Below are 26,090 nucleotides of genomic sequence, written 5' to 3'. Positions count from 1 at the left end.
ACATTAAAAGACATTAGAAAATGCAAGTTTTGCTTACCTTCACCAAGAGGTCAGCTACTTCATAATGGCCATAGGAGCAAGCATTATGCAAAGGTACCAAGCCCCTATAAACAGAGCAGACATGCTTGTACACATGCTGAAATTACAGCTGCATACACAGTTTCTTTTTAACAGTACAAAAATTTTTAAAACTCACCCATGGCACACAGCAATGTTACGACTTCTGAAGTCAGATTACTCTCAGAAGTACACATAATTTGCGCAACAAATCAAAATCAGTGGTAGTTTTGGGATCACGCACTGCCGGGTAAGTTTTGCGCGCTCGTGAAAGTCGCTCTGACAGAAAGTTCCACAAAATGCCGCATGCAACGACGCTGGCACTACGAGCCCTCAGTAGCATACCGCGTTCATCGGGGCTCAAGTCGCTGAATTGGAGCCCAGCGTCGCGAGCCAATGTCTCGTTGTCAAGTTCTCCGTCCACATCCATTGCGGCGATTGCGGCAAGCTTCGATGGCTTCGATGGCCGTTGTTGCTGCTGTGGGTCCCGCTACTTTCGCTCTGCTGCTACTAGTGTCGGCGGCCGCGCAGTAAAGGTGAGCAACGTTGGGCACGACAGCAATGACATATGAAAGTCGGATTTCAGGCGGGTGATTTGAAGTGCGCTAACGCGATGTGAACCACTAAAACGTGATTTTATTTTAAAATAAGCACTTCCTTGGCATAAAAGTAGCACTACAAGGTTTCTGGACCGCTATTTCAACAATCAACGTCGACTTAATATTTGCCTTTAGTGTCCCTTTAATATACTGACTGTAGAGGAAAAGCTGGGCTGCGAGACCACTAACCACAAGAATGCTGACATCTTGGAACGTTGTCATTGTGGCCATCACATTACTTTAAAGATGCGTCAAAATTATCCATATACCACGCTCACAATACTCGTCATATCAATGCTAAATAAGCATTTCCACAATTAAAAACCTGCAGATATTGCTTTGTGTTTATTTCAAATACTTTTACGAAAGAATACAACGGCGCACAGTAAATACAATTTAATGCGCGCCGAAAGGAGCGTTGGCAGGCTGGTTTACTAGATGGCACCACCATATCAACCTCACAGTGACCACCGCTCGAGAGTGTGCTAGTGTGCGCTCGCAGCCGAGAGCGCCGGTTTGAGTGTCATGTTAAAGCGCCTGAAACTTCGTTTACGTCGTGTATCTCGTAGTTCTCATAGTGTCCCGTTGTGTGCGTTTTCTGTCGCCACGTACCAACAACTCGACTTCATGTGACAGCCCTTTCTCTTTCAAGCTGAGAACTTCAGTGCAAACCAGGACGGACGGCAAAGAAGAGATGCGACAAGCATTGGAAGTTATGTACCAACTAGGCGCAACCGAAGTTTCTTTTTTAGGTCCTTTTTAACGGTGATAAAACTTCGTGTGCTGTGTAACATTAGTTTGAAGCTTTTCGGTGACATCTCACATTTGCTGCTGCATGCTGCAATTGACACTGTTCTGCTTTATGGCTCTCTGTGCTGAAGAATGGCAGCAATGAGCTGAAAAAGAATGTGGATACAGGTGTCTCGTCATTGAAAGTCGAAGCGCCACACGACCACGGCCTACGCTCTGTTTCGAGCTGCAAATCCATCGAGTCAACCTCGTGCCAGTGAACGGAGCAACTCTATTCATTATGCCTTATTGGTAGGGCATGCCTAGTAAAAACCATGCACAAACAGGTGGAAACTTTAACTATTATCAATCGGGCTAGCTGCACAGACGACGCTACACTATAACACAGTTTCACACGTCAAAACAGAGCAGATGTTGCCTGACACAGTGCCAACACTGCGCTGTGGTGCCACCTAAGCAAGCGCCGCGAGAAACGATACGTACAGCGTCGGGTGCACATGGCATGACAGAAGCTGGAACGAGTTTTCTTTTCTGTCGCTTGAGTAATTTTTGTTTTTCGTCGATGGACGCTTAAGGCATCAAGTGGAAAAAGTGAAATTTTTTTTCAAAATGTCATTTTTGGTTTTTCGTCATGCTCAATGCGCAATTTATTGCCCGTCATTTTGCTGCGTAATGTTTCTGTCTATGCAGTTTCTTTCCAAAGGTACAAGCAAAAATGTTAGACAACCCATCATCTACGAAACCGAAAGTGCCCGTTTTGTATGCACCATAAGATCAGCTTGATATGTAGTGTTCTGTTGGCTATTTAAAAATCATATCAAGTGCAAACATGTATTAATGCTCTAACAGCATTGTCAACGCACCATTTTTAATCATAAAAGTCAAACTTCTCACCAGGTAGATGCACAACGTTGTGCACGTGTAGTTTACGCTCAAGAACACGTATGTGAGCCTGTCAATGATCAAATTTGCTGTGTGTCATTTAAGTAATGGCAACAGAAGCACAGTTGATATTTTGAAGAAAGTTGGCATCGAGCCTGGCCTCTACACTGCAAAAGCTTGCCTCACAAATGATCGGCACCGCAGCGGAAAAGTATCCTGTCACGGCACTGATGCTGCAAAGCAAGCTAGAAAAAAATGACGAGTTGCCACTCGAGCAGAGCAAAGGCACACAACAGTATGGTCCAGGATGTAACTAGCTACAAATATAGAGGATTTTAGCGCTCCTGATCACCTTGTGTAAGCGGTGCACTTGTTTCAAATCTCTTTTGTTGATTTTCTCACAATTCTTGGAATTTTTCCGTATGCGAACATCATAACTTTTCTGCTAATAAAGATTTTTCATTAAAACTTTACATACTTCCTTATCACATTAGTGGGTGCGCAATGAACCTCAATAAGCAAGATCATGCGAGAAGGTTTAATATGGCCACCTGCTATACGAAGCTGCCTCTACTGTTAGTGCATATTTTTTGGTTATTTAATCACGATGTTTTTAATATTTATCTGATCTCATTGCACCGGCCAAAGCTTCTTTTATGTCCGTACAAAAAAATTAGCTTTTTTTATTGAATGCAATTTGAGTTAGGAGTGTTCGCAAGGCTCACATTTAATGACATTTTTAGTTATGAAAAATTAACAAAAATAGGATTTGCTTTATAATGTAGACTAATAATCCCTACTTCTTATCGCTTTTTAAAATCTTTTTTCCAACCACTGGCCTCATACCTTAAGGGTGGACGTGGCAATAAAAACTATTCTTGCTATTTATGGAGATAAAGGGGTGAAATTTATGATGTGATTTGTTATGCTGATATCATAACTGAAATTAGTTTTGAGCTATCTTCGTAGTTCTTGAGTTACAACACTTGACAGACTATCATTGTCATCCCAAAATTGTTTAATGTATCGGACATAGGTTCATCAAAATTTTTGCATAAGGATATTCACAAGGGCCAAATCTGTGTTGTAAAGCAATTGGTTTAATTTTGAACGTTCCAAAAAGCAAACAAAAATATTTGAAACTGTCTGCACATATTTTCTTAATAACAACTTTTACAAAACGGCAATTATGAAAATCAGACAAATATGGGCAGCTTTATGGCACTCACCAATGTTCCAGGATCTAAGTGCAAAAAAGGGAATGATTATATCTTTATTTGTTGTAAAATGGCACAGGGCTGACAGCAACTGCATAAAAAATGAAAGCTGAGAAAATGGAGCTCAAAGAAAATTGAGCTCAAAGCAAAGAAAATGGAACTCTGAAGGTAGCTGGTTTTCTTTCTTAAAGGAGAAATGCAGCATTGTGGCTACCTTGAGCTCCAATCTCTCCTGTTTACGATGCTAAGGTGACGGCACTATGCCAAGAAAAAGCTGCAAGATCCGCATTTTTTAAAGCCCAGTTATCTTATAGTTTCTGATGACAGCACACTAGTAAAGGGCTTGTTCCTGAACCTCTGCAGCTTATTTTGTTCTAATATTTCACCATGATTTAAAAGATGGTCTGAGGGTTGCAAAAAAAAAAAAAATGAAAAATTGAACATTTTGACTAAATTTACCATTCCCATTGCCACGTCCCCCCTTAAGCTAGGAACCGATGCCGACGAAGACTTCGGCACGATTGACAGCCACAAGTCATCGTATAAAGTAAGATTTTTTTTGTCTCGTTCACGGCAACAAAACCAGTCACCTTGCTTTGAGCTACTCAACGAGTCGGAGCGCACCGAAACAAAACTGCCACCAACGTAAAACTGAACGAGCTTCGAAAGAATAAATGCGCTATGTCAAGCGCTCCCCAGTCGCCTGCATTAAGTATGAGCTGGTGTAGATTTCATTCAGTCTTGACGATACACCCAGAGACATACCTCAACATATAAACGTTGACATAGAGTGCCTGTCCCTGTTGGACCTGAACTGATTGCTGTCATTGTTGTTATTTCTGTTAATATTTTTAATAATGCCCGCTGAGGCCTACATGACACCATCAGAAAGTGGTGCATTAGTTTACATTGCCACATATGGCCACTGCTCGTTGTTTGCTTGGTGTACACTTGAAACTGTGCAATGAAATAATGATGAAATGCTGAAAAAAAATGCAAATTTTCGCATATAAGAGGCATTGCATTATGTACTGAGGCGAGCCGATATGAGTATATCGGCTCATTCGGGACTGTTATACTATACTGATTTTGATAGTTTGATCCTACATTTTGTGCTCTTCATGATATACGGTTTGCATGCTTCATAATGTGTTAAAGGGGTCATGAAGCACCCCTTGGGCTTGTTGAAAAAACACATCCTGCGGAAAGCTGACACGGCTATGAACTGCTCTGCAAAATATTACAGTCGTGCGCGCCGCGTAAAGGCCACAAGCGGAACGCGAAGTTGCCGTTTCCTCAGGCGCCCTCTTTTTAAACAGGCCGGTTCTCACTCTCGTCGCTGGGCGGGGCATCTGCACGTTGACGTCACGGATCTGCCAGTTTACGTCGCAAGAGATATAGCATGCTTAGTGGCCGATAGCTGGATGAGATGAGCTTCTTGCCACGGGGTGCTGCCACTTGCACGCGCCGCACTCCTCAGTCTGCTAAATTTACACGGTAGCCGCACTCGCGCACGCAAATCACAGCGGGAAAGCGATCGCGTTTCAAGACGCGCGCTAATGTAACTTCTTTCCCCCATGCCATCCCTCCCTGTCTAGCTTCCAGTGCGCTCGTCGGCACGAGAAAAGAGAGAAAGCGCTGAGAGCGTGTGCCAAACCCCCGTAACTCCGCTCATTCTTGATGGATTCGAGAAATTTTTGCGGCAATCGATTCGGGAGGCAGTAAACTCCGATACTGAGGTCATTAGATCATTATTTGGAAAAGTGGTTCATGACCCCTTTAAGAGACAGTAGGATTGGGTGTGTTGGTACAACATGATAAAGAGTGCTTAACAGCGGGGATAGTACTCTGTCTCCTCTCTTCTATCCCCTCCTGTCGTTTGCGCTGCTAAGCATTCTTTATCATGATAATGTGTTGTTGCAGTGCATTTGTTCTCTGTGCGCATAGATGGTCATGCAGAGAACATGTAACGCCCAAATGGGTCAAGAGTTATTGCTTGTTTTTACCAATTTATTTATTTATTTTGTCTAGAAGGCAAGCTGCGCTTCTCACTAACTAAGAAATTTGCGCGCGCGCTCATAACAGCGTGCGCACAACCAATTTCCTCCATACAATCTCTGACGAGCGCTACTGGCTGCCTTCGAAAAAGAAAGTACAGTGACTTGCCGATCATGTTGGCAGTGTGGCGTCGGGGTCGTTTGCTGCTTCTCAGGTCTTGTCAAAGGCAACAGTGCGGATACAACATACACCCAAAGAACTTGCCCAAAGAATTACTCTATCATGTCTTGTGTGCCACCGTATTAACTAATAGTTGTTCTCTTGAAGCTGGCATGATCCTGCCTTAATTACAAGAGCAGCTTACTTTGTCCTATTTTGTGACAATTACTTCACTGGTAGTGTACGAACTCGATCGATCGTTGGCTGTGCTATAGGCCTATAGCACAACCAATTTCGATCGCTGAGCGAGATCTACACCTGCTCAAACTCCATGTGGACGAACGGCAAGGGCTGGAGAACAGTGCATTTCAACTTCAAAAACACATTTCGAGTACGCGTGAGCACGAATAAGTACACATGCAAGCGCAGCAGTTGCAGCAATAGCATTTTCAGCGTGAAATTTTCATGCAGTGGCTAAACGCGCCGGTTGGTCAGGCTGGTTTTGTCATCACGAAAACACAAACATAATTACTTGCTGTCATCGGTGTTCCCTAGCTGTGACACAACATATATACTAATAAGTCAGCCGAATGTTGGCATCGGTGTCATGCATGTCAACGACTTCTCGGTGTTGGTGTCATGTCGGTCAGGTGGGTGTCGCGCAAAGCGTGTTCAAACGTTTGCCATCACATGCCTTCTGTCATGATTGCTCTGCGTAATGTAAGGTCATAAACCACGTTTTTCGCACATTTAGTGAAAGAGTTTCTATGCTTCTTGTCACAGCAAGAGCCGACTGCCTGTCCACCCCAAAATGTGAACCGGGAAGCAGCAGTTAGACAACGCGCAAATAAATGATGACGATGTGGATGCGCTTTGAAGAACACAGCGCAACTAGTTTATTAGTAAAACGAGGGGAGCATCACACACTGAAGCACATGACACAACATTACAAATTACTCAAAAACTGCATCTCTTTCTTAGATAACGTCAACGAAGCTATACGAATACATGATCCTGCACGTTCCCAAATCGATTTGGCTTCTATTATGACTCTTGCCGATTGATTATGGTTGTGGGATATGACGGTGCACTGATCAAATTTCGGGGTGCACGAGCACCTTTGGCAGTGCATTGCGAGATGGCCGTTGGAACTGTTCTTGACATTATTTCTCTTAGGCGCTCGTTCAGGCACCACCCAATATGCCTTTCCACAAGAAAGTGGAACATCGTAGACTACACCCTTTTGACACTGAAACAATTTTTCTTTACGGTTCATGTTGCTGACAGGAGGCCTACTGGAGCAAGGCTCTACCAATTTGTACAGTCTGGATAATTTTTGCGGGGCGGAAAATACGACCTTCACACTCGCCTTCTGAGCAGTTTCCTTGAGATTGTGAGATATGCTATGAATGTATGGAATGGCCGCTACCTTCACCATCGTGTTAAACTTATTGCTGTTCTGTTGACCACTTTTGCTTCCCTAATCTTTTTACTACAGACATTACACGTGGTCAGGGTAGCTTGGCACCTTTAGTCGACCTACTTGTTCAAAAAAACATGGCTGTACTAGACGAGGGCATGATATCTTAAGTGAATTGTTAGTGATGCTCCTTTTTACGAGTTCGGAATGGGCCGACCCATAGGGTAAAATCAGTTTGTTACTTCTTGGCTGACAACCGCAGCAAGTCTGCTTATACGAAAGGCGATGCACAAGTCTAAAAATTTAGTGGATTCATTTAAGGAAGTACCGTATATTGCCGATTTTAAGTCGACCCCCCAACTTGCAACCCCTTCTAGGGGGAAAAAAAGTTGACTCCGAACACAGCCTCATGCTGTGGCCATAGCTCACCAATAAGTTTTTCAGAAGAGGAAGTGATGCAAAGAAACATTTATTTGCCCGTGAAACATTGCTTACGACTTGTCGTCACTTGAGAGAAGGACGCAGTCACGGTCATTGCCATCGTGTGAGCCACTGCTGCTGCTCGCCGTCGGAACGGGTGCCGGTGGTCGTGAACCCAATCTCGAACCGCCTCCTCGACGGCAGAGCATTGTCCAGACTTCGGTCCGCGAAAGGAACGGCGTGTAGCAGTGCACGCGAAGATCTTGGTCCTTTGTTTTCTCCATTCCCTCACGCACTTTTCCGACACATCAAACTTGCACCCTGCTTCAACGTTGCTTTCCGACTCTGCGTAGAGGACCGCTTGCCTCTTGAAAGCAGCGCTGTACGTTGCCGGCATAGCGGTGGCATCTTGGCGTCCGTTTGGCAGCGTCGTAAATCGCGCACATTACTGCACGCAAGCGAAGCGAAATGCAGAAATGGCGAACAGGCGTGAGTGCAAAAAGACACGAAGATGCTTGTAGGCGCATGTGACTGGTCATGTGGTTTAGTTCCCCGCGAAGTATTGCCAGCCCGCACGGACGCCGATGGCTTGTCAACGAATCGTTTCTATTGTATGAAAACAAAACTGCAGGGCGCATCGCAAGGTAAATTCCTCTTTATTCATAGAGCATCGTTCACCCTCTATCAAAGGTTTGAAATGCTGCTTTCGAGACCGTGTTTCCCAAGCAGTTCGCATTAATGCCGCACGGCGATCTTAAACGCACTCCGTAGTTTCGCCTCGCATGGTTTCGCTATTCACAATGCCCACGAACTATAGGTGGCGCGCCGTGCTTTTCAAAATGCCGCCAGGAGGAGGGTCAACCCGTTTGTTAGCATAGGACAACGTTGGCATAGGAACAGATAGGACGTGCGGACATACGGCCCGTGCCACTTTCAACAGATGAAGTCATGAGCTGCGCTGAAATGGATATGAGACTAAAATACTTTCCCAAACCATGGAAAGTGCTAAGTACTCGCCACCTAATTATTTGCTGCGGTGTGAAAGGTTATATTTCAGCTCCGTTACCTTGCATAACGATGCTTCGCGAAATCCTGTGCATGCTACATAAAACTGCATGATCTAGAATTGATGTATGAGCTGAACGGCACTCCGAGGTAGTACGTACCGAGCCTGCCTGATTGACTTGCGGCAGTAGTAGGCCGCCAGCGAGTAGCGCCATCGCTGCTCCACGGGACCAAACGTTTAACGTGGTGATGGTTTGCAAACATAATACGCCGTCGTCATTACTTGCGCAGTCGGGATCGCGGAGTTACGTCTTCAACGGAACACAAGCATTTAACACCCCATTCCGTAGCGCTTGTGTCACAGCCATGCTGAGACTCTAGCCGTGTGCAATTCACTTTACTCGCATGTTGCAGGTTCGATCAGCACGATCGAAACATGAATATCGAAAAGAATGCACACGTATGCTTTTCGCAACGTCGAAGAAGTTCGCCGAGAGGCGTGGATTGTGGCCGTGACTGCACGCTCCATCGCTCTAACCATATCGCTTCGCTGGTCGAGCTCGAGCGTGTTGGCGGCATGCGGCGCTCCATAATATCCACAATAATTGTGATACATGCAATGCACAAGAGGAACTATGCTTTTATTTTGATCTCGCTCAAGGATATTACACATTAAATACAATCAAAGTGACTTACGAGTTACGAGCGTGAAAGAACATTAAGGCACGAGGGGACGTGAAGTGCAACTCGCTCCTCGTGAGTTAGCAGCTGGTGGTTCATCGTCGCTGTCACTCTCGGTGCTTTCACAGTCTTCTACGTCCAGTGAAAAATCCTCGTCGTCAAGATGGTTTCCTTCAACATCACTGCTGAAAGCAATCTGAAGAATTTCCTCCGCCGAACGACTTCGACCACTCCGCGTCACCACATTTACAATTAGAGAGACATCTGGGCGCAAACATTTTGCTCTCAAACCGGTCAAGGAGCAAATCGCTTGCAGTGTGCTGCCACCTATCAACAAACGTACAAAAACAAGCGGCGCAGCGGTGGCTATGAAACCCAACACACTGGCGAGGGACGGCGTGGATGGAAAGCGTTCGTTCCACGAAAGGCGTTGAGAAGACGCGTCCTCGAATGATTGAAACGTCGCTCGCACGATTCGTAACAGCGCTTTGCTGACAAAGGATAGAGGTTATATTTTAATGTGTCGCCAACTTGAGATCCGTGCGACCGCCCGCGTACAGTGTTATGGGACTCATGGACTACAAGAAACACTGACCAATGCTATATGCAAGTAAAACAGGGTGAGCTTCAACTGAATATGTCAGACGATAACATTTAACTAACCTACGTGGCTACAGAAAGCCTCGCGAAGCTGATAGTATGTGTACGCTCTGGGCTAGCATTGAAAAAACGCGAGTTGCCACGTATTTTCACGAAAACTTCGCGTCTCGCAAGAACAAATCAGATTTCTCGTGTCACGGAGGGCCCGGTTTGTTCACTGATGCACGGAACATGCAAAGTCGTAGTGTTCCTTTCTTGCCAACGCGTTAACACTGAGGCTAGCACAGCCGAACAAGGGAGCGACTGCGTAGTGCTGCCATTTTGTCGTCTACTAACCCTCCTCGAGAGGACGCTCCTGAATTCCGCTTGGCGGCGCGACAGTCTATGGGCATTGCGAATAGTTTTGCAAACGTCGTGGCAGATCGCAAAAATGTCCGGCTCTGGAGGCGACGCGCGCGTTGGGAGATAGCTGTTGCCGCGACTCCGCTGCCTCTGCGGCTGATGTTATCGATGCGTCGAATAGCAGGAAATCCGAGGACGACGACCTTTCGTCGGACTCCACAGATAAGTCAACTTTACGATTCCGCGTATAGGTCGACTCCGATTATAGGTCGACCCCCGAACTTTGGAAGGTCATTTTATGAAAAAAAAACAACGACTTATAATTGGCAATATACGGTAAGTTGGTCACTTGCAATGGTGCCAGTGCCTGCATAAAGGCGGTCAAAGTGCTGCCAACATCAGCTTGAGTCCCAACAAAACTTTTACCAAAAATTACTAAAAAAATCATCGACAAACCTGAAGATTTAAAAAACAATGGAATGTGCGAACTCATCACTGGGACGTTCATTTACCTGACCTAGAAATATTCATTCAAAACGGGTACCAAGCTAGACCCAACGCAAATACCACTTTGCTGCAAGTAAAGGCACCCGTCCCAGCGAACGTATGTGAAGCAAAGGTAAAAGGAAACTAGTTCAGGAAAGCTTGCAACAGGAATTCCTACTTTATTCTGAAAGCTAGCTAACTGACCCATACCTGTCAATGCTTGCCTCAATGCACTTGAGCAGGTCTGCTTGAGGTATCAAACAGTAAGGGTCTTCTATCAAGAGAGCATCAAGGGTCATGCTCTCATGGTTACCAAAGAATCCCGCTACTTCCATTGAATCTCTGAAGGGATCTCTGCCCCCCAGAAGGTCAAGTTTGTCTTGTAGGAAAATGGCTATTTCCATCTGCCAAGTGTTGTTCTTGATACAATAAGCCCGAGAGGGCAATCTGGCTTGTAGGTTTTCGCGCTATAGAATACTTCTAAGGCATCATTCTTACAAACACTTATGCTCTCGATAAGTCTGACACAAAGCTTTTTCGCCTTCCTTTTTAATTCCCTCAGGGAAACATCATCATAGCTATCAAAAACGGAGCTTCACTGGCTTTTTCCTTATACAGGCTAGCAGACCTAACTGCAAGCCTCCTTTGTCAGAGTTCAGCACGCACAGTGAGTTCACTTTCAAATTAGACGCTACCCACGGTATGGGCTGACATACAGAATCAGTTTCACACTTAGTTACGACGTCAACACCACTGTTGATTAAATGTTCAGTTTCACTTGAAGGGGTGAGGTTTGAAATGTCTCTCACCATGACAATCAGATTAGGTCTACTCTTCGCTCGCTGTCCGCGTCTTCAAAGCGCATCCACATCGTTGTCATGCAGAACCAACTAACCCAACTAAGTGCGCTCTCAAGAAATATCGAGATCAATGCCGACAGTCACTTTTCCCGTTTTATGAGGCATATAAGGTTTTCACCTTAATAAATATAAGAGGTGATATTATATGGTGTTATATGGTGGAAGGTCCAGTTATGGCCAAAGAGCACCAATACATGCAAGAGATAAGGACACAGTTGTAGCACTTAACAGTGGGGCTTTATATGTTCGAACATGGAAAAATGCAGGCAAACAAAAGATTAGCAATGAACCTACCCTTTGTCTTTGGCATGAACATCAGCACCATGCTGAAGCAAGAATTCAACCACTGCCACACGATTGTACCCTGCTGCAAAGTGCAATGGTGTTGACTGTCGTCCATCCACGTCTCTGCAGTTCACTATGTCCACATGGGATGATATCAACTTCTGCAAAAGAGCAGATATTTTCACATCAGGCAACTTGGCTTCTGCTAGAGAGTAGCACTGGCATACTTAGCCTAGAAGGACCTGCAATGTTTGTGCTGTTCAATTATCCTGTATATGTGGGCACTCCTGACCGATTATTTGTGGCAAACGTTGTCTTTAATATATTTCAGTTTCATTTTAAAGGAAGCGTGGGTGCTCATCTGAGTTGGCACCACATCGCAACATCGCCACTAGTGTGATCCCCTGTGACAGTGAACGAGTCAAGCGAGTATTGTTGACATCGCAGACCCATTGTTCCTCGCTCCGTTGTCAGGCTTCTCCCACGGTGGCTTTAGCTGCTTACACCAGTGGTGTTTTAAGTACCGTAGAAAGGAAATTTCCCAGCGGGTGTGTCGAGTGTTGTTTCAGTGTAGACAGAAATTTCAACAGGCAGCGATACTACCAAGGGCTTCTCACATTGAGCAATTTCTGGAGCAGCAAAATTTTCCATTTTGGAGCACTTTGGAGCCGGTAATTTTGCATCTGGGAGCACCCTGGGGCAGCTAATTTCATTCTGGGGTACAATGGATAAGCAAGTTACATTTACATTCAGACACCTGAATAATTATTATGGGGCTGTTATGAAGAGCTACATGAGTATCTCGATTTGCTACAAATCTCATGGAGAAACAGCTCTCTGAAGCACTCATTATTTCATTAGATTATGCAAAAAGAAGGGCATGATGCAATTGGATGTTGTGGAATAACCTCTTCAGCGATTTTTTTTTTCAGCACAAGCAAATAAACAGAATACTGGATCAATAACGCTGCATATTATGAAATAAGTGTACACCAACTATGTGGTTATCAAAGTGCAGGGCTCCAGCTACAAATCTGCAGTCTTGATGTTATTAAAATGTTGCACTTTAAATCAGCAGAAGTGGTCAACAAATGCGATGACATACAGTGCCTCAATGCTAGAAAATCACGTGGTCTCTTTTTATACATTTTCCTAAGAAGATTCGATGGCAAAAGCCAGCTTCTTTTTCTTCTCAGTGAATTGCCACTGGTTGGCCTAGAAGTCACAAGCTTCTGCAGAGAGTGCGTTTTGCTGTCGAGCAGACTTGCACGTCAGAAGCTGCGTCAACACGGTGCATGGCGTCGTGGCTTCATCGGAACGCACACACAAGCGCTGTTTCATCTCCAGAATAATCCTTGTTCTGTGGCTGTGATATTTATGGCCCCAAGGTCAAGCTGCATATGTTTTGATGCGCCGGCGGAGCGACTGCCGGTGAAAGACTCGGCAAGGATCACAACGCGTCTAGCAAATTGTATAAATAAGATTCCCTGACTTTTCCAGGCTTTCAACTAACCACTTTAGCTCAAATTCCCTGACCAAAAAAGTGACAATGCAATGGACACCATTTTCTAGAAATATGCCATGAAGCAGATAAAAAAAAAAAGCAGCAGAGAGCACAGAAGATATTCATTGCAATCACCTTTATTCTCCGTATTACACTTGGAGAGTATTTTTTCCTGAACGATGGAAGCTTTAGCAGTGCACACATTTGGGCAAGTTGGCATGGTTCGATTTGATGAATTGGTAGCCAACACTAGAGGAGACTCAAGAGACTGCCCTTGTTTGTTCTTTCTTCAGTCTCTGTTAATGTTGCACCACCAATTCATCAAAAAGATGTGTTACGTTGCGCTTGCACCCTTTGCTTTTTTTCCTTTATTGCAGCTCTTCAATTATTTTCTCCAACTTTGACGACTCTCGCCCTTCTTTGTTTCCAGCTGCTCTTCGTAGATGCTGTCTTCACCATCCCGTCAGTCATTTCACATTTCGTTAAGCCACTTGCTGCCAGGACAGCATCCCACACCACTCAATGTGTCATCAGCCATTTTTTCCTGCAAATTCTCAAAAAGATACTCCTTGTTGTTAGAAGGGCCTCTCCTTTTATCGCAGTGTTGCCGTGAGATCAGCACGAGACAAGTTTCACAAAGAACTGCAGCTCTTTATGATCCTGAGAGCGTATCTTTGCTAACAGAGTATCAAACCACTCTAGCTTCCTGTCAAAATGTGCGAGTGGTGACTGTGCAGTGCCTTCCGAGCGCCCACCTTCACAAAGGAATGATGGGCTCACTCTCTGCTTGCAAGCCAGTCATCCACTGGCGTTTAGTAAAAACCCCAAGTGCCAGAGTAAGTTGCCTGGGGCTACCAACAAAAAGACAATGCATATATAGGGCCCAAACAGCTTGCACCAACAGACGATTTTTACTCAAGTGGCAATCTCTCCACCCCATTCTATGCACGAGCTTTGACATAAGACATGAAGCCTTTCTTAAAATGTAAAATTGGAAGCTGCGACAAATGCTTGTTATTGCGGAGCCGATATTCAGGCGAAAATCCAACATTAGACGAGGCTACATTTATTACATTTCCCAGTACGTCTATCATCGTCAAAGGGTGTGTCGGCTCCATCGAGAACTTCCTTTTTAATCATTCTTGACAGCAATGAACGTGGAATGCCCTCTAGTGCTGCTGATGTAGAAATGTAAACAATGGTTTGTCTGCCTGAAATTCACAAAGAAAGGGTTCCAATTCTTTAGGAATAGAAAGAGCAAAGGTCAGCTTTGCTGAAATAGTGTTGCATGATTTGCAACATGGAAAGCACAGCCCGTAAGCATGGGATCCTGAAAAGAGCTAAGGAGGAAGTCGCCTTCCTTGGTATCTCCAATGTCTGTATATTTGCTTTTGTCTATTATGTATCAAAGCGATTTAGCTGATAACATTGTGTGCCCAAAAAGCTAATTTACTCAGCGTGGACGATAAGAAATGGGCTCAAAATTGCACAGAAACCAAATTTCTATGAAGCGTTGCTCATCTTTCCCACCACCAAGCACCGCCACCTTGGCATGGTCTTAACACTTTCGTGACCGCACCTATTCCCATCGATAGTATGTTATCGATGAATTCAAGTTCAAGTTTTGGCACTCTGTGAGCGGTTCTGGACAGCTAACGCAATACTAAGGGTAAAATAACATGTTTTTGATCAGTTTTGTTTGCGATTTTCTTTTTTCCACCACGGGAAGATTTTTAAAGCTTGTTTGCAGTCAGGTAGGTGAGCGCTCGTTGTTTCAGACTTTGCGTCGACATCGCTCGCGGGTGCTCCACAGAAACGGCGAATTTCGACGGATTCCAATTAATCTGAGCGGGAATCTCTGGATGATGGTAGCAGCACAGACACGGAAGACGACTTCAATTTGCCAGGCTTCAGTGCGGACGGCTAAAGTGCGTCAAACCTCCCCGGAACATCAGCAGCTATCCGCCGGTAAGTTTTGACTTCTCCTCGGGTCGTTTTATCGCCGCCGCGCGTCAATGTAAACGTATCCGGTGTGTACTAAAAATAACAGCTCTTATCTGCAAGGTGTTAACTTCATTCGGGCGGGAGCATTTGGCGCTGGCTGCAGAAAGAGTGCAGTTCTCTCCACGAAGGCGCCACGGAGTGGACTTTGACCCAACGCTCCGGTGCGCTGCGCAGCGCCGTCTTCGTGTTGTTTTACACTGCAGAAGTCGTCAGAGAGATATGCAACCACACAGATAAGTATGCGTGGATGCATACTTTCGAAAAGCCAACATATAGTGAGAGGGACGGATCCATGGAGGGAGGTTACTGAAGAGAAGATGAATTCATCGCACTCCATGTGTACATGATAATCGTTGAAGTTCCGCGCTTGCATTGGTGTTGGTGTCGACGACACATATTTCAAGGCATTCGTCCACCGTCAGTGATGCCACGGAAAAGGTTCAAGGCTTCTTGAGTGTGTCTGATCTGAAGACGACGACCGTCGCATCTCACGAGAAGCTCATGAGAAGTATAATTATGGATTTTTGCAGATTTGGAACAGGCTACACTGTTCATTTCAACAAATACACAGGAAAATTGAAAAATACCAGAACTGCAAGCTATGCTAGGAAAGTTGAACCGAAAAAATATATTTTTTTTCCGAAACATGTGCAGCCAGCCTTCGTTTCACCGCGTCGAGAAACTGCATCGCGCGGTGGCATGATAGGCACTAGTGCCTATAGTCTTGTACTTATGTAAATAATCTTTGTACTTACAGAGCTTTAGGGGTGTGCGAATATAAAATTTTTCAAATACGAATCGAATACGAATATCCACCTTCGAATATCGAATCGAATATCGAATATCAAAGGAAAAATGCCTCCACAGTAACAATATTTTATTTAACATGTAGCTATTTGAAAAAAAAAAAAAAAAAACATTAACAGCCTGACTGGCAACACAACATACACTGCTATCTCCAGAACACAATGTCCAGGCTAGCACAATGCACATCACAACACAAGCAAATATCACGGCACAATGAAAGTAATCACTACATGTTATCATGAAGAAATATGACTTGCTCCACATGATCAGGCAGCAGGCGCTCCCTTGTAACAGAGACAACACCCCCCTCCCCCTCCTGCCACTGAAAAGGCACGCTCGCTTGGAACAGAAGTGGCTGGTATAGGGAGTTACACGGGGCAAAGCTTTGCCAGACTGGGCTATCTGAAGGTGCCTACAGTCTGCCACCAGTCACGTGGGTCACTGTATTTCTTCAGAAGTGGTCCCGCATAGTGAACGAGTGGTAGTGCGGCACGTTGCGGCCGCATAATATTGAAAATGTACGGTTACATGATCGCCAACAGCGCTGCACGTCGGAGATGCACCAGCAATAAATCATACGTATTGGGGCGCTCGTCGCAGGCAGATATCGTGCCTCCGTGTACTTACGATGTTTGTCCCTCTTCTCGGCAACGTTTTTAGCGATACGAACGCAGCAGAAATGTGGAAGACGAGTTATTTTATGCATGATAATCGAATCGCATATTCGACTTTTTCGAATAATCGAAGTTATCGAATATTTGAAACTTTCCGAATACACGATTTTTGAATCGAATACGAATATTTCGAATGTAATATTCGACGAATATTCGAAACTTTCGAATATTCGCACACCCCTACAGAGCTTATATTTACACTATTATTCTACGAGGTCTTTGCATTCAAAACGTATTTCGATTTTTTTAAATGTTTACCCTTTGCAGAATAGCACTGATGTTTTTACAAATCTTTTTTTCTTTTTGAGGCATTTTTCTTTGAGAATATTTTTTATTATATTGGAAATAAATCCGTTGTTTGGAATTAATACTGATGGAAAGACCAATTCTTCTTCTATCATTTGATACCCTACAATTTAGCATCAATTATTTTCTGTGGCAGGAAAAAAATATTTCCTGGACTAGCCAAAAACAACTGATTTTTCCGCGGTCACGAAAGTGTTAAAACTCATACTTGAGCCTCATCATACACAACAACTGCGCCAAGAAAAAAAATTATAAATGCAGGTCTGACGAAATTCCCCATGTATGTAGACCTGCAATGTAGACCTGATGGCTGTGCCTACGGCAATTTGTTCACCAACACTACTGGCAGTGTGCTCGCCTCTATACAGATGAGCACACTGCCGGTAGTTCCGGACCGGTAGGCCTGCTTTAAAAATTGCACCAATGCACTGCTTCCTTGTTTGGTAACTTCACGAACTTAAACAGCTGCAAACCGATACTCTGTTTTTGAAAACTACGAAACCAAAATCACATAGCGGCATACTGAGAGCCGAGTGAAAATGAATCTGATCACATGTGGCGATAGGGAGAGGCGATTATCAAATGAGCCAATGATAGCGCCGGACCGCAGAAGTCTAAGGTGTTGTGCAATCCCACACAGCGTCAGCTACTAGCATAGAAAAGCCCCGTGTCATTGAGTCATGCAATACATGGGGTGAAGCGAAGGTTGTGCGGGTGAGAGCGCCGACAATGTGCCTATGGTCATTCCCGCACCTCATCGGCCTCACTGCTGTGATATTTTGCTGACTCATTCGCCGAGCCCATAAGCATAGCCTTCGAGGTTTGTAGCTATTACTCAGAGGAAACTATCACTAGCATGCAAGTTTATGCACCACTTAGACATTGGTGATCCCCAAGAAACCTGACTTGTATTCCCTGATTGATGCATAATCTGACCATTTCCTGACTTTGCCCTGTTTTCCCAGTCGCCAGACACCCTGGATGAGAGACAGGCCAGGGTGAGACTGGAGAAGGAATGTGAGAAACAATCAGCGGGCACACTGGCCATCATCAAATGCCTGAAACTCTCATATTAGGGTATCATTCTGAAAAATTCTCACGGCTTCCATTTTCTTGTACACTGGTATAAAACTGCAACTTTAAAAAAATTTTTGACCTTGGGGTGGTCTGACACCCTTTAAGGATGTCCAGTTTGTTATGTATAATTCATCATCGAAGTGCGATATTTTCAGCAACACCCTTAATTGCGGTTCATGTTTCCTGACTGAAGAAGAAAGCTAGTGAAATATAAAAAATACCACATGAGTACACTGCAATTCGCGCCTCAAAGCAGCACCCTCACACGCGCGCCACTCGAAACTATATTGCAACCGGACTTGAATTTAGTGACGACGAGCTCCAAGTCCCAAGATGACAGCACCTCAGCTTCATGCTCTGATGGCGACGATGTTTTGCGTCAGCCTGGGATATCCGCAGCCGTTCAGGGGTTGGTTTCGTTTACGGCCTCAAGTGCTCTCTTCCACCATGCGTACGTAGCTGCTGACTTTTGTGCACAATCTTAGATCTACTCTGGTTGCGTGCGAGGTCCACACGTCGCTAGGGCACGATGTACTGGTGCCGGCTACAAAGCTACTCCTCTCGACAAGAAGGGCGCCCGAGCAGATCTCGGCCCTGCACTACAGAGCGGCACCAGACACTTTAGGACTGCATGTGATTTCATTTTTTTTTTTATTACTATATCTGCAAAAATAAGAATAAATATGCTTGGATGCATATTTGGGAATGCCAACCTATGCGGAGAGAGGTGACTTATGGAAAGAGGTGATGACAGACGAACTGGTGAAGTTCGTTCCACATCTGATTTATATAGGTGTTGTTCACGTCGTGGGCATCCATCTATTTTGGAACACCAGCAGGCTATTCCAGTAAAAAAAAAACCACACAAATTTATGCGAAAAGTGCACGAGTGCACCTGTGTCTCACGAAAACCAGGTCTTGCTTCACCGCATTTTACGAGCAGTGAAGCAGCACCTGGGTTCAATATTTTTTGTCTATTTTAATAGAAACATTGTGTAGAACATTTATTATTTTTTATACTATTCCTGGGTCCTTTATTTTCAAAATGTATATTCTGAATTTTCTTTGTTCTGAGTGCTTTGCATATATGGTGTTTTTTATTGCTCTGTTTAGCAGCTGGCGACAAAAAGTTACACATTTTGCAATTTTTATACATTCCACAATAATTTTGTTGCTTTACAACTTATAATTTTTTGGGAAGGCCATTTCTATATGCATAATTTGGCATGCTGCAATGCTGGACTACTTTTCAAACTGGAAAAAAACTTTCTTCCCGAGACATATGAAAAATAACCATTCTCTCGCGGTAACGAAAGAGTTAAGGGGGCTTATAATTTTTCGGGAAGGCCATTTCGTTATGCATAATTTGGCATGCTGCAATGCATGCTGGACTACTTTTCAAACTGGAAAAAACTTTCTTCCCGAGACATATGAAAAATAACCATTTTCTCGCGGTAATGAAAGAGTTAAGGGGGCTACATGCAGTAAAATATAAATAGACTCATTTGTTTCGAATACTTAGGAATTTAGGGAAAGGGAGTGTCTAGCGTTACGTCTAGACGTAACGGTACGAGCCGTTGCAATTACGTCTGGACGTAAGAATAACGAGTCTTAAAAGTTACGTCCAGCGTGACAATACAAATACAGCCCGTTAGACCTACCGAACGGATTGGCCTCAGTGGCGCAGCGGCTAGCGTGTCGTGCTCGGAACTGCGAGGGCGTTGGTTCGAACCTCGCTGCTGGTGCAATTTTTTTCTTTCTTTTCTTTTTTTTTCTTTTTTTTTTTTTTTGTTTTGTCTCGGGTGTTGCTGAAGTCTGTTGCCAGAGAAGCGCGACGCGGCTCGTGGGTTACGTGCGCCTCCGCCTGCCCCGAAGGGGCAGGCGCGCGGGCTAAACAGCGCGTGGCCACGACAGCGGCCAGTAGCGCGTGACCGTGACCCTGCCAACCGGCCATTGAGCGTTAGCGAAATGGTCGCACTCGCGAAGCGAGGGCGAAGCCACGATTAGGTTTCCGCGCCCGGAGGGCGCGGAGGGCCTTCACTGAGCAACAGGAAAATAATGTACTCACGTTTGTGGAAAGCCACATCTGGACTAGAGTCCCTAGATTTTCCCTGCTCTTCAACAGGGAAAAATCTAGGGACTTTAATCTGGACGTAACGATAGCGGTGACTACAGTTACGTCTGGACGTAACCCTAGCAACAGCCTTTAGGAAATTTTAAATTTGTGTCAAAGCTAATTCGAATACTGTAATATTTGTTGGAATATTTGATTATTCGCCCATGCCTAATTAATAGCCATTTGCAGATGACCTGCAGCATAGCCGCCTTTCTGTGCCGACGCAATCACTCCTGGAGTGGCGTTAGCCTCCTTGCCTGAACTCTTCTCAGGGTACTTGCTAAGGGCACTGCTACCCCAGGATACCTCGCAAGCCACCCTATTTAAATAAAGGCATGAATGCTTGCGTGTGCATGTCTCCATTAGGGACAAATTGAGACAACACTTGTTTGCTTTGCTCTCCACGAATTCACTGGTTTGTAGTGAGATAACCTTTGTATATTCAGCAGGCTACAACTTGTGGGAACCACGCACACCGGCCCTTTTGAGGTAGCACCACGTGCTGCGCAGTGATGGTGCGCGTGGACCTCCTGCACGGTTTAAAAGGGGCAGCCTGCATGCTGTTATGACTGACGGTCGGTGGCGACGCGTTGTCTATGAAAATGGACGGGCGGTGCGTCCTCACACTACTGGGGACACTTGAATCCTTCCCAGAAACAAACTCCCCGCCACAGGAAGCGCCCCACAAAGGGAACAGCATCGTGCGAGCCCCGATGGGCAGCAGAGATACAGTGAACTAGCAGAGAGACGTCAAAGATGGCACCATCTTCACAATGGGCAACTCTGACATGGTTTGGCATGCTGCGGTGCCGATTGGTCCTGTATGTTTTGACAAGAGCCATTAAGTCGCCATAGACCCTTTTCTGCCCTTCTGGGAAAGAGATGGATGAACTTGCCCGATCATCCTGTTCTCCCGGTTGATCCCATGCGAGTATCAGTGACCGCAGGAACTTAGCTGCATCAACGAGTGCAACGACCCCTCAGCAACAGTGTTATTGGCTGGTGCCATGGTGGGCAGTGTCGTGTGTGTGATTGGTTACAATCAAGAAGGAGGAGCCAGCCTGAGGGGTTATAACGACGGTGCTGAATGAGAAAAAGGGGCTCTGGGCCCTGGGTTAATGGCTCATCCAGTTTGCTCGTCGCTGAACTCTTACCTTTTCACTATGTAAATAGGTGCACAAAAAGTGCCAGTAAACTTGTTTGTTTTTGTTTGCGAGCACCAGTTCCTCAACTCGGAGACTCAGTCACGCTACCAAATGGAGTCAGAGGCCGATGCAACCCTAACGTTGCAACAACTGACGTCAGCGGTGGGATAGAGATAAAACCTGCGTTGCAACAGCACTGCCCAGGGGGGAAGGTGCCTTGGCTGCCAAGAAGGACAGACGCTGCCACCCATGCTGACCGATTGCTGCTGCCCGAGATCATTGTCTTTGCCGTGCTATCCCATGTCCCTGGGTCAACCCTGCCGTATGAGTCGTCATTTTGAATAAAATGTCGCTTGTTGTGACATGAAGCCTCCGCCATCCTTGCTTTAACTACGAATGGGACGCAGGAAGCTCAATACCCACAGCTGATGATATAAGATGTTTATTGGCGCAAGGGCCATTTGATGGCCATAGAGCGCCAAGACATGATAGCAAAAGTGAACAATGGTTATGTTAAAGGGACACTGAAACAGTTTTGAATTGGTGAACTTAATGCAAATTCGGTATCTGCGACCTCTTACAACATGCCTGCGAAGGTTTTTTTTTTGCGATGTTTGACTAAACAATGGCGCTATAAGCGAGCAAAGTTTGGCCGAGGGAACGCTCCCCGGCGCGCGCGGAGTGCAGGGGAGGAGGACGGCAGAGAGAGAAACGTGGAGAGGTGACGTCATCGACAGGAACGACCAGGGCCATTGCGCCTGCTTGCTTCCGTTTGTTCCTTGTTTCTGCTGCGACCTGCTGCCTAGCAAAGCATCAGTTGTGCCAGTTCGCAGGGATTTCTTGCCGTTGCACCATTCTCTTGTTTCGATTAGAGCTTTTTGCTGTCCGACATTCACTAGTTGTGTTTGTCGGGGGTTGAAGCCGACTCGCGATGCCGCAGTACTGCATGGCATATGGCTGCTACAACACTTTCGGTCGCGATGAGGTCGATTTCATAAGCTTCCTCGGGATCAGAAGATGGCTGCAAAATGGGTCACTAGACTTAAAAGAAAAGACTTCACACCTACGAGAGCAAGTGTGCTGTGCTCTAAGCACTTCTGTGACAGCAACTACGTACGAAGCCCGTCTCTGATGCAGTCGCTGGGATTGACGATCAAGTCTACGCGACTGAACGGCGACGCGGTTCCTTCTGTGTTTCCGCACCTGAGGGAGCCCTCGCCCAGGACGCAAGGCGCTTCCGTGTTAAACGCTTTGATATGGCTTACGACGACACCTCGAAATCGGGTACTCTATACGACAGTCGCATACTTATGACGCAGCTAAGATACCGTTTGAATTTTAACAGACCATCATTGCAGTAGTGGCCAGAATTCCGAAAAAGCGACGACATTGTAAACAGAACTGCAATATATGAGCCAAACTATCCATGTGCAAGATCAGGGGCATAGGCAGAAATCTTTCTCGCAGGGGGGGGGGCACCTTCTTGATCTGAAGTGGGGGCCGGGCAGGAAGATGTGGTCGAGTGTCATTTTGTGCTCTATATGCTATGGGAAAAAAAAATTCGGGGGAGGGGGGGCACGGGCCCAGTGTGCCCCCCCCCCCCCCCTCCCTGGCTACGCCATTGTGCAAGATTGCAGTGCAGTTCAGAGCACGTCACCACTGCGGCAAAGAGCGGCTCTCGTGTGCTTTCTTTGTTGTTTTTTTCTCTCGCAATAGCACGCTGACTCATCACATGCTTCTTGCCCGCTGCGAGGTGTGATGCTCATTGCGTCAACAACGCTGCACTTTGAGCAGTGAAATTCACGAACAGCCGATGTTGTCACACAATGTGCACATGCAGCGCGGACCCTGCCAATACATAGCTAAAAGCGAGTGCCAATGCTGCTGTTCCTTAACGGATTTTATATTCATGGCTGAACGTATCATTTCTATCAATTTACTGCAGTGTAATTAAGCACTAACATGCATCTTGCACGTACCAGTCCATGTTTCCGACGTGGGTGAAGGTTACCGGTTGGGACACGCTTTCTTGTGCCGCATCATTGGCGCTGGCAGCATCTTCGGTCGTCGCCCTTACAGTGGCGACCAGCTCGAACATGTACGGATATACAGTGAACTCGTTACGACTGCCAGAACAGCAACTACACGCTGATTTCAAACAACGAAAAAAAAAAAAAAAACACGGCATCGCCTGCTGGCATGCGCCGTCAGCTGTCTTCACGATACCGTCAATGATGTCACGGAGCTTTGACCAATCACAGGCGGCGGCGAGGCTCGCAATGCCGCCCGAGGCGGCTGTTGCTCGTTTTCGGCAAAATAAAGTTATTTGCATTGGTCTATGCAAATTTTAGACTTGATTTTCGAGTTTGCCGCACGAAACTACTTAACATGACTTGATAACCTCATTTTTTTTTTAAAAGTGCTTCAGTGTCCCTTTAAGTGGCTGTATAGGGGCCTAAAATTCCTCGTGCTAAAGGCGGGTAAAACATATAAGTAATAAAATCATGAGAGTGACGTGAAACATGTGCATAGAGAATGAATGACAAGTGGTCGTGATGATAAAACAGTGAGGATATGGTGGGAGCACGAATACCTCCTCAAGGCCTTTGAGGCCAAAGGTAGGGAGGCATGTGCTTTTTCTAATGTAGCTCCCGTTGCAACAACCTCTTTTCTGAGCTCGTGCTACGGACTGCCTGGGTATGTGACGTGAAACCTATGGAGTTCTTTTAAAAACACGAACAGTGACTGCTGTTTAAAAACAGGTTCCCTACCGATGAACATTGATGGGTGAAATGGTAATTGTTGTCGGTAGGGTAAAAGAAAGTGTTGTTGTCTAAGCGTGTCTAGTTCATTACACTTGATTAAAATGTGAAGCACGGTTAGCGATTCACCACATCTCTCACACAAAGGTGGATCGCTGCCTAAGAGAAGGTGTGAGTGTGTACTGTGTGTGTGTCCTGTTCTTAGCCTTGCGAGTATTACTTCTGTGTGGCGTGACTTTGATACTGGCGGCCAATTACCCAGATGCGGCTTGATAACGTGTAGTTTGTTTTGTGTGTGTCTATCCCATGTGCTCTGCCCATAAGCCCTGAGCTTTCTTTTAAGGAAGGGTTTTAAGTCATGTTCAGGAACGGGAATGAGTGCATTGGCGGCAGCATTTTCGTGGGCGGATCCAGCTAGCTGGTCCGCCAACACGTTTCCTTGTATCTCGCAGTGCCCTGGAACCCAGCACACTAATACATACTGTTTGAGTGTGTTGACCGCGCATAGGAGTGAATATAGTGAGACAAGAACAGGGTTTTTGCGCTTTTTCAGAGTTTTCAGAGCTTTTACTACGCTTAGGGAATCAGTGTATATCACAGCACTTTCTAGTTTTAATTGATTGATGTGTTTGACGGTCGCAAGTATGGCGTATGCCTCTGCAGTGAAGATGCTTGTATTCAGGTGCAGAATGCCAGCATGGGAAAAGGATGGACCAACAGCTGCGTAAGACACAGAAGTATTGCACTTTGAGGCATCTGTAAAGAATTCTGGACAAGTGCATTTGTGCTGTAGTTCGAGGAAGTATGTACGGATATGTGCAATGGCGCATGTTTTGCAACTTCCACGAAAGATATATCGCAGTCTATAAGCTGCCACTGCCACGGCGGGAGACGTGCAGCGGGGATGCAGCGGGGGCCATTGAGATGGAGTGCAACTGAGATGTGTGACGCAGTCATGGGTAACATGAGTAATCTGGCCATGGAGCCACAGACAGTGAGTGAGCCACAGCTCCAACCACGAGTCGAGCTACCCACGTATATGAGTTACAACGACCCAAAATCAGTGGCTGACTTCCTAGAGGAAGTAGACAGCTATGCCAAAGCTACTGGCGCCTCGGAAGTGTACGTGATGGCTCGAATCCTGCCACTGGCTTTACGGGATGCCGCAGGACGATGGTGGAGGCTACAATCGTCTTTCACCACATGGGTAGAATTTGAACAGCGCTTCCGAGAGGAATTTCTGCCCCTTGAGTACGAGTTGCAAGTCTAGGGTGAGCTCGAATTGAGAACCCAGCACCCGGACAATGCACGTCTGGACGATGCAGGAATTGCATTGCCGAGCAGCACCGACTGCCTCGGAAAGGGACAAAGTAGCTCGGGTGATTCAACAGTCATCCCAGATTCAGGCCATTTCTTTATGGGCACACATTCGAAACCCTTGAGCATCTCGCATGGAAGTCCCGCGGTGTACAAAACGCCCTGTTAGCTGAAACCACTTACGTGGCAGCGCCGCAATCTGCTCTTGAGCCGTCACTGCCTGGGCACGTCCCCGTAGCTAGTCCCTCATGCAACCTGAGGAGCCCAGGCACAGTCACGGTTATCTCCTCCCAAACTCTGGACCCCTTCGCGTATGAGCAAGGGCGGCGCAGGGCCCCATTCAATACCGCATCAGGGGTACGTCATCCCTGGGAACAAGTGTCCGCGGAGCAGCATCAAAGCGTAGAACGCTCACTCCTTACTTGAGCCACACAAGAGCATAGTCCGTTGGACCCCCAATCCCGATCTGCCAGGTTAAAAAGTCCTGCACGAGCCGACTGCGACAGGTGCTGCTGTCATGGGTACTCTCGGAGTTACTCAGCCGAAAGGCATGATTTCACAGATAGGCTAACTGGCCAATGCAGACATGCGAAAGTCATATGCTACCAGTGCGGTCC

At 45.9% G+C, this 26,090-nt stretch overlaps 1 protein-coding gene across 1 annotated transcript in view; it reads right to left on the bottom strand.

Annotated features, from left to right (window-relative positions):
* LOC119379489 (poly [ADP-ribose] polymerase tankyrase-2) overlaps positions 1–26,090 on the bottom strand; it is a 536,202-nt gene that overhangs the window by 240,801 nt on the left and 269,311 nt on the right. Inside the window, exons 12-13 of the mRNA XM_037648790.2 lie at positions 11,771–11,922; positions 38–104 (exon numbers count right to left, since the gene is read on the bottom strand). Coding sequence (XP_037504718.1) covers positions 38–104; positions 11,771–11,922 — 219 coding nt within the window. The remainder of the gene's footprint in view (positions 1–37; positions 105–11,770; positions 11,923–26,090) is intronic.

Source organism: Rhipicephalus sanguineus, chromosome 1, assembly GCF_013339695.2.
Source record: "Rhipicephalus sanguineus isolate Rsan-2018 chromosome 1, BIME_Rsan_1.4, whole genome shotgun sequence".
Taxonomy (NCBI): Eukaryota; Metazoa; Arthropoda; class Arachnida; order Ixodida; family Ixodidae; genus Rhipicephalus; species Rhipicephalus sanguineus.
The sequence above is the reverse complement of the archived record's forward strand: the minus strand, read 5'-3'. Positions and strand labels throughout refer to the sequence as shown.